Consider the following 8,863-nt stretch of genomic DNA (forward strand, 5'->3'; position numbering starts at 1 on the left):
AGCTGGGTGGTTTAGCTACTTTGTGGCAAATAATTAGATATTCATATATGTTGCTTATCAACGTTTTCCTTTTCTCAAATATTTTTTCATCTTAATTAATAAGTGTCATGATGGGCTAGCATCCCATCCTAGGTGTACTAAAAAAAAAGGAAGCCTCAAGCCAACTGGCCCATACTGCCTGAGCTTATCCCGGTTTGATAGCATTAAGCGCCTAGGAATATTTCCCCCTGAATGGGATGCTAGCCCATCGCAGGGTACCCCCCCACACACACACACACACACACACAGCATTATGTCGCTGGTACCCATTTATACACCTGGGTGGAGAGAGGCACTATGAGAGTAAAGTGTCTTGCCCAAGAACACAACACAATGACCCCGGCCAGGCCTCGAACCTGGACCGCTCGATCCAGAGTCCAGCGCACTAACTATTAGGCCACTGGGCCTCCCAAGGTGTACTAAATGGCAGGGTAATTAGGCCTATTTTCACCTGCTTCATGTATAATTCTTTTAAAGTGATAATCTTGTTTTAAAATCTCTAAATGCATTTATAAAGAGATCACATCCTAACGTTTTTCTCTAGGGTGTGATGCAGGCCAGGGTTGCCAAAATTTTAACAGCAACAGACAGACAAATATTTGTGTTATGAATATTCCTGACTGCAATTTCAGCATTTACAGTATTTCAACATCTCATGACCTATTCCATAATCATGATAGACTGTTCTGTTTGAATAAATAGGTCCTTCCTTATTGACACAATTGCCATTTATTAGCATCACACCCCCTCCATTTGTTAACTTCTTTTGAAGTTTATTCATCAGCCCATATTTCTGGTCCAGATCTTTTCATATGAAGGTAAAAAAAAGGTTCAGTCTGTATTCGCGCCTAGTGGACCATCAGCCAAGAGCTCATCCCGGTTTCAGAAGATGAAGTGACTAGGAGTATTTTTACTATTCCTGGATGGAATGCTTATCTATTATGGGGTTACCCCCCCCCCCCCACACACACACACACACACACAGCATTAAACCATTAGGCCACAGTGACTGCACCTCTCATAGCAAGGCCTTTAGATAAACAACTGAAATACTGAGTGAAAGTGATACAATCAAAGTCAGTTATAATCTATCAGGGTCAATCAGTCCTTTTACTATAATTTTTTTATTTTCTTACCTTTCCTTTGTTTGATATAACAAAATAAAATGATATGTTTTAACATAACTACTTTCAAAACTTCCAATAAGAGGTGGACATGGACGAGTTCTTACAGGAACATGTACTTTCTGTAACATGCACTGAGCATTAAAACCACAAATAGTACATTGTATGATACCAAATTATTTTTTTTTTCACTCCAAATTAAAACCAATAAGCAAATTCTGTTTAATAGGAGCATTTGCTAGATTGCATGAAAACAAAAAAACAGTGTAAGAAATAGTTGATACAAAAATTGCTATTAAGGCATTCAGACTTTTTTATAGATGGCTTACAGAAGTTCAACTCCAAGGCCATAAATAAATATTGTGCATCATTTCATCAACGTCATCTACCGGTATGTCTGTAAATAGAACAAAAGCAAGCAAACAATGCCATGTTAATAGCTGCAGAGTAACAAACACTCACAAAACACATGAACACTGAGTGGATGTTGTGTACAGCTGTAGTATATTCAATAATTGACCATAATTAAACTTAGCAAAATTTTCTATTGAATGCTATACCACAAGATCCAAAGCCAGTTTTGAATGTTTTGGATTAAATGTTTGGTTTGTTTATTTATTTTTTTGAAACCAGTTTGATTTTCATTTCCCTTTGAATCAGATAATTTATGATAATGAATGTGAGACAAAGAAAGATAAAAAATACAAATAACCCTGTTTGCTTTTGTTGTTGTGTCCCCATGCAGGATTCATGCTCTTTTGGCATTCTGAAATTCCATGTCTCTCCATGACCTTTTCCATGACACTTCGATGGTTTCCATGACCTAAATTTGACCATTTTCATTGGACATTTTTGAAAAATTATCTTGATTCCAGGTTTGTTTTAACCTTTCATTCACAAAAATAGCTTGCCTAATTTATTTTGTACAATCACTTATCAGAACCAATTTCCATGAACTCATGACCCACACTAAAATTCCATGACTTTCCAGGCCTGTAAAATGAAATTCTAAAATTCTATAGCTTCTCCAGGCTTGGAAAATGAAATTCTAAAATTCCATGACTTTCCGCCTCCCGTACCTTTTACTCCCGCTTCCCGTACCTTTTACTCCCGCCTCCCACCCCTTTCCGTAGCTGTTCTCTCCTGTTTGTTCCATGTCTATTGCGAAATATAATGAAATGTTACGAAATTTCACTCGTTTTCTCCCGGTTCCCACCACTTTAGGAATCCCGCTTCCCGCCCTCTCTCCTCCCGCTTCCCGCCCCTTTTCTCCCGTGCTCCCGCCCCCTTGTCCCCCTCCACTGGAAAATGAAATTCTAAAATTTCATGACTTTCCAGGCTTGGAAAGTGAAATTCTAAAATTCCATGACTTTCCAGGCTTGGAAAATGAAATTCTAAAATTCCATGACTTTACAGGTTTTCCATGGCCTGTACACACCCTGCTATGGGGGGCTGGGGTTTCATATGCGTACATACAAAGTGGGAGCCATATGCACTTCACCACAGCTGCCAATACAACAGCCAAAATTTCACATGTAACCAGTCAGCATCAATTATACTAAGTCACTTTCCCCTTTAATTCTTACTCTTAATCATAACAACATTTGTTATCCATGTTTTACATGTATTCTGTGCACTTCTCAGTTGTGAAAGGCCTGAAGAGGTTTCATTTGCTCATTAATCAAAATCAAACGAAATGCCACAGTTTAAACTCAAAGTTTAGTAAGTGTAAAATCCTACAGTAAGTGTCTATAAAACCTACAGAAAAATATAAACGACTAAACCGACAAAAATCAGATTTTGAATTAATTCAGACTTACCTCATTTTGGGAGAACGCTGATCATTTAAGTAGCGCAAAGCTTTTAAATCAGCTTTATAAATATCAGAGACGAAGCAGCGGTTTTTTCCTATTATTACGCAACTCCGTATTAAAGTAGCTAGTTGAACAAACATGGTTCTCATCTTCCCGGCGATTTGACCGTTGATATTTGTTATTGTTTAAACGGCTTGCCAGAATCTCTCAACTGTTACAGAATCTGAAAGAGAAAGGTCATCCCGCGGTAGAACGAATGATAACCAGGGCGAGTTCAGTTGTTTAGCTCGACCAACTTCTGGAGTATGGCCGCCATCTTGGTTTTTGCGCGACACCGTACGGACGCGCCCGCGAGCCATGCCGCTAGCCATGTAAACAATGAAAACTCATTTCGATAGCTTACAGCAAGGCGCCCAAAAGTGTGACCACTTTTAATTTATTCACATTCTTCCGTGCAGATTTAATCCAATCAGAAGTCAACTGGAACCTGTCCTTGGCTTCTGATTGGATGGTGGTTGCACGAAAGAATGTGAATTAATTAAAGGTGGTCACACTTTTGGGCGCCTTGCTGTAAAATATAAAAATGTTTAAAACAGATCTAAAAATACAAAACGATACTCTAAATTTTCGATCGCCTTCTGCGGTCTTCTTCAGAGAATGATGGATTTTTGCAAGGTTCGCAGAATTCTAATAAGCTACATCGACGTTATTGTTCGTTGTCCCCCTGGGGAGCAACTAGCGATGCGTAAACCCTTGGGAAGGGCGCTCTTTCGTTAATAGTGTTTTTGCCGAGGAAGGAATGCAAGGATTCCAGAAACAGTCTTTTGCTCTTGCTGCTTACACCTGTTTCAAGAATTTCGGCGTAACTTGGATGTATGTCGTGGCCGATTTCTGCATGATGTTTAATCGCGGAGTTGATATTTCCGTTTGTTCCGGGCTTGTGTTCGGCTCCCCGCGATTTCCAGTTTCTTTTGCTTTCCCCAACGTATGCAAATGGACATGTCCTGCAAGTCACTTTGTACACGATTCCTTTCAATTGATCTTTATTCGGTCGGTCCTTGGGCTTTTTGAAGATATTTCCTAACGTTCGTACTGGTTTAAACGCTGTCTTGATGTTTTCGCGGCTCAAAATCCGTCGAACGCGCTCCGACACTCCTTTCACATATGGAATGGACGGGTATGCCTTCGGATTCTCCTGGGTTCTTGGTTGCGTGTTTGTTTTGTTTGATTCGCCAGCTGACTTGATAAAGCTCTCGGGATAACCGTTACACGCTTTTAAGTCATTAATAACGCGTTGTTTCTCGTTTTGTCTTTGCGCAGTTGTTGATGGAATGCACTTAGCTCGGCACAGGGAGCAGAGGAACCAAATTCGACCTTTGTAAATATTAAAATGTTCGATCTATTTCGCAGCGCTTCTCCCGCCCTGGTTGCTGGTTATCTGATCATTTTGTTTACGCGACGGTTAAACCAGCGGGAATCCTGTTGCGCTTGGTGTAGCCGCAGGCTCAATAGACTATTGAACGAGCTTAACCGTCGCGTAAACAAAAAGATCGGATAACGTATGACAAGCGCTACGAAATAGATCGAACATTTTAATATTTACAATGGTCGAATTTGGCTCCTCTGCTCTCTGTGAGCTCGGTCCATTAAAGCAAAACAAAAACACTATAAACGAAAGAGCGCCCTTCCCAATGGTTTACGCATCGCTAGTTGCTCCCCAGGGGGACAATGAACAATAACGTCGATGTAGCTTATTAGAATTCTGCGAACCTTGCAAAAATCCATCATTCTCTGAAGAAGACCGCAGAAGGCGATCGAAAATTTAGAGTATCGTTTTATATTTTTAGATCTGTTTTAAACATTTTTTTAAGCTATGACTTCAGATCGCTCCAGCAGTTTCATTTCGATAGTGTTACTTCTTCTTTCTGCTTTCTTTCATGGTTATGGTGCTCTCCTCTGCGGCCCTTCGGGCCGCTGTAGAGCTCCGCTATTAAATAGATTTAGCCAAGCCTAAAAGCGGAGCTCCCGATTTACAGCTGACCAATAACAGAAAAAAATATAGCACTTGAGCCTGCGATCCAATGTTAACCATTATTTGGTCAGCGGAAAAACATTCGACCTCGATGAGTTCTATATGAGAGCCCGCGATATGGTCATGTGATACTGGTCAGCGGATACCTTGTTTTGACAGCTGTCAATTGATCATGACATGTAAGCTGGCGTTAACCATAACCTTAAAGGCCCGGTAATACGGGCAACATTTTTGTTCAACTTGTCTCGCAACATTGTTGCATTGCAAGTTGACCGAGCGCTCAACTTGTCTCGCAACAAATTTCGGTGTTGCAAGTTGCAGCAACATGTTGCACAAAGTAGAACCGAGTTCTACTTTTTGCAACAACTTTTTCAACCTGCAACACCAAAATTTGTTGCGAGACAAGTTGAATTGAGCGCGCGGTAGTAATACGGGCAACAACTCGGTCAACTTGCGATGGAACAATGTTGCGAGACAAGTTGAACAAAAATGTTGCCCGTATTACCGGGCCTTAAGGTGGCTGAATACAGTTTTTACGTGGCTCAAAAGCGCGCGCTACGATTTTCTGCCGACGTCAATATTGCTCACGCGGGCTAAAATGGCGCTAGCAACTCTAAATAAAACGAAAAAGAGTTCCAGCTCTTTTACCGTGCTTGACCAAATTTGTATACAAGAGAAAACTTCAAAACACTTTCAGATAGGATTTTAAACCCGGGAGGGGAAATAATACGACAAAAAGATAGATAAATCACCGACAGAGAAGTTCTAATTCTGTCTTTCATAATCGCTCGCGACGCATGGCGTCATATTAGCGCGCGCTCGCACGCGCAATTCGATTCTCTTCGGAGGTCGTAAAAGCCAAATTTTGATCCAGATTTTCTCGAAAATCTACCGTACAACCTATTATGAAACTTTCACAATTAATTTTAAGGGGTAATCACGTCTACAGCAAAATTTTTAAAAAATGTGTAAGACAGATTTTGAGCTATTTTTAAAATCGGCAAAATATCACATATTTCTTTTTTGCAAAAAAATCTGGCTATTATTTTGAATGAATGTTTAATCAGAGCCAATGTCTAATTTCTGAAATTTTGAGGTAGGGTCATACGGGTAGATTTTGAGAAAAACGCCGTTTTAACTACTAGTGCCAGTCCCCTCTTAAGAACTCGGCCGTTCATTTTAGCTGTTTATTAGAATTTTAATTTTCCAAATGTCGCATATGATGGTTTTAGGATGTAACAAACAGTAAAAAGAGAAAGATAAAACTTTTCTGGAGATTCTCAAAGAGGGATGAAAGTTGGACTGAATTTCCCTCTCAAAACTGTACTAGGCCACCTTAAACCGATTTCTGGAGTATGGCCGCCATGAGGCAACTTCGTCGTCGTCGTCGTCGCACGCGCCCGCGAGCCATGCCGCTAGCCATGATGACCATGGAAAACCAAAAGCATGGGTCTGTTAATTTTCTATGGGTATGGGGCTCTGCTCTGCGGCCCTTCGGGCCGCTGGGAGCTCCGCTATAAAAACAATCGTGGCTTCTATGTGCTACTAGTCCTTTGTCTCCCTGCTCTCGCACTCTGGCTTTATATCATTTGCAATGACAAACATTTGCAGTGGATATTTGCAGTTTGGACATGTTTTGTCGCTGTCCAGATTCGTCATCTTCATCGCAATCATCTTTGGTGGAAATGAACCAATCGAGGACAAACTCGACAAAGAAAAGTTCTTCGGCCCAAACATTTTAAAGATGACACTTTGCCTTGCTCCGCTTATTCTGTTGCTTCTGCTTAGCACAGGAACCGATTCAATGATCTACAAGGAACTGATCTGGAAGTTGTCTCTGCGAATGGCACTAGATCTTTTTGATGGAGTGGAAATGTTGGAAGTTATCATCGAAGAAAATGAAGTTAGCCATGAAGTTCCAAAGAGCTTTGAAAAAGCCATACTTGCCTTTGTTTGTATCAGCTTCTTGCTGTCGCCGTTGCAGCTGATAGAGATCAAGCTGAGACGTTTCAGCGGCGATTGGAAAATTCGCACATGCCCAGCCGCATTGCGAGCAACCATCCAAGTCATCTGCGTCAACTGTGTGTTTCTGGGGCTTCACCTGGATCTGTTTCTGAAGTATGGGAAAGATGCATCCATTTTTATTGCTAAAAATGGCATTATAATTTTTCTTGGCCTTTTCGAGATATGTTCGATCTGTGAATGTTGTGGCTGTGATGAATATTAATGTAATGACTTTGCAGCCATGAGATGATAATTTTGTTTCGAAATCTGTAGGGAGCGTTTGTGTGTCAGAAAACGTACGTATAACCATAGCCATCTTTATGTGTTACAAGTTATGAATTCTTGTAGGAAAAAAGTATTGAGCCGTCTTTTGTAAAGACTTAATGTTCAGTCCACGGTTTCAGTAGCCCTTTCTATGGCGAGGAAATGTTTTGAATGTAGATTTGTATAACTTAGTCGACGTCCCCAATTATTTTGTAACAACCATGCATGTCCATGAATAGAGAACTGTGCCAGAATAAATCCACAACCAGAAATGTATGGCAATTATGAAGGAAAGACTTGTGTCCAAAGGGACAACAAATCAGAAGTACACAAATTAAGACACCTGGATTGATCCTGTGCAAATGTTCTTCAATAGTCTTGCCGGTTGGACCGGTTTATTTGTAATTGCCCCCGCAGGGTTTTGGCCCAGAGGCCAAAACCCGAGGAGGCATCATTATGGTCCGCGCGTATATAGAGTATATATGGTATTACCAGACAAAATCTCGACTTGGCCAAAGTGCGACCGCAAGTAGTATCGGTAGGTGTGATAAAATTGCCTGTACGGTGATTGGTCAGTGATGACGCAAGTAAACGATGATTGGATGATGATGACAACCCAAAGCGTGAGCACGTGCACAGGTGACAACAAGTAAACAAACGAAGCTTGTAAAGGTTGATTGCAGTTGGGCAGAATTTTGAAAAAGATAATTTGAGGTTTTATTCGAGGCCTTTTCATTTCACAATGTCTAAAAGCCGAAAGCAATGCAATTGTTGAAAAGACTTCGCGATAATTAACTAAGTAACTCGCAGAGAAGTAAGAAAATCCACATTTTTTTTACATCTGAGTGGCCGAAGAAGAAATATGTCTAGGAACACGTACGAACATATCAAGCCATATCTTCAAATTTGTCTGCGATTTATGATAAGCAAGCCTTAGTCCAAAACCGCGATTTACCAAGCGCAAACTACTTGAACGGAGAAAAGCCTTGATCAGTCTATCTCCGGACGAGATTTACAAGAAATTTAAAAAAGATCTCGAGATAATTGTTTAAGACTCGCGGCAAGCGAAACCGGAAACAAGAAGCGAGCGACTTTTAGAAAGTCAAGCGTTTTCATTGTCAAAGGTGAGAAATTCTTTCGGTATCCTTTCCTTTTAAAAAGTTGATCGTTGTCATGAAGCGTGATTTACGATAAGAAAGCCTTTGTCCAACTGACCGTGATTTACCAGGCACAAACTACTTGAATGGAGAAAACTTCAAAAGTCTTGATCGGTCCACTTCCGGACGAAATTTTAATTTTACAAGATGATATGCGGCATCAAGAAAAGAAATTCAAAAGAGATCTCGAGATGCATTGTGATTATTTAAAACTCGCGGCAGGCGTTTGCTTTGACAGAGGTAAGAAATTCTTTCGACATCCTTTTCTTTCTAAAGATTGATCATTCTCATGTCATTCTTCATGCTCGGGCTCTCAGCCCATATATTTATAAAACAATTGGGCCGGCTCAAATGGTAATTTTAAAACGTTGTGCTGTTTCTAAAGTTTATCCTCGCTGAGATCAAGACTTTACCACAGTGAAGTGAGTT

At 40.5% G+C, this 8,863-nt stretch overlaps 1 protein-coding gene across 1 annotated transcript; it reads left to right on the forward strand.

The window, feature by feature from the left end:
- Positions 1 to 6,556: 6,556 nt before the first annotated feature.
- Positions 6,557 to 7,465, forward strand: LOC144628396 (uncharacterized). Its single transcript, XM_078486493.1, has one exon. The coding sequence runs from the start codon at positions 6,604 to 6,606 to the stop codon at positions 7,234 to 7,236; it is 633 nt and encodes a 210-aa protein (XP_078342619.1). The 5' UTR covers positions 6,557 to 6,603; the 3' UTR covers positions 7,237 to 7,465.
- Positions 7,466 to 8,863: the final 1,398 nt, after the last annotated feature.

Source organism: Oculina patagonica, chromosome 10 (assembly GCF_052425735.1).
Source record: "Oculina patagonica isolate OP01 chromosome 10, crgOcupat, whole genome shotgun sequence".
Lineage (NCBI taxonomy): Eukaryota > Metazoa > Cnidaria > Anthozoa > Scleractinia > Oculinidae > Oculina > Oculina patagonica.

Bases quoted from the DNA above. Each gene is read 5' to 3' on its own strand.
- LOC144628396 (XM_078486493.1), top strand. From the start codon at position 6,604: ATGACAAACATTTGCAGTGGATATTTGCAGTTTGGACATGTTTTGTCG.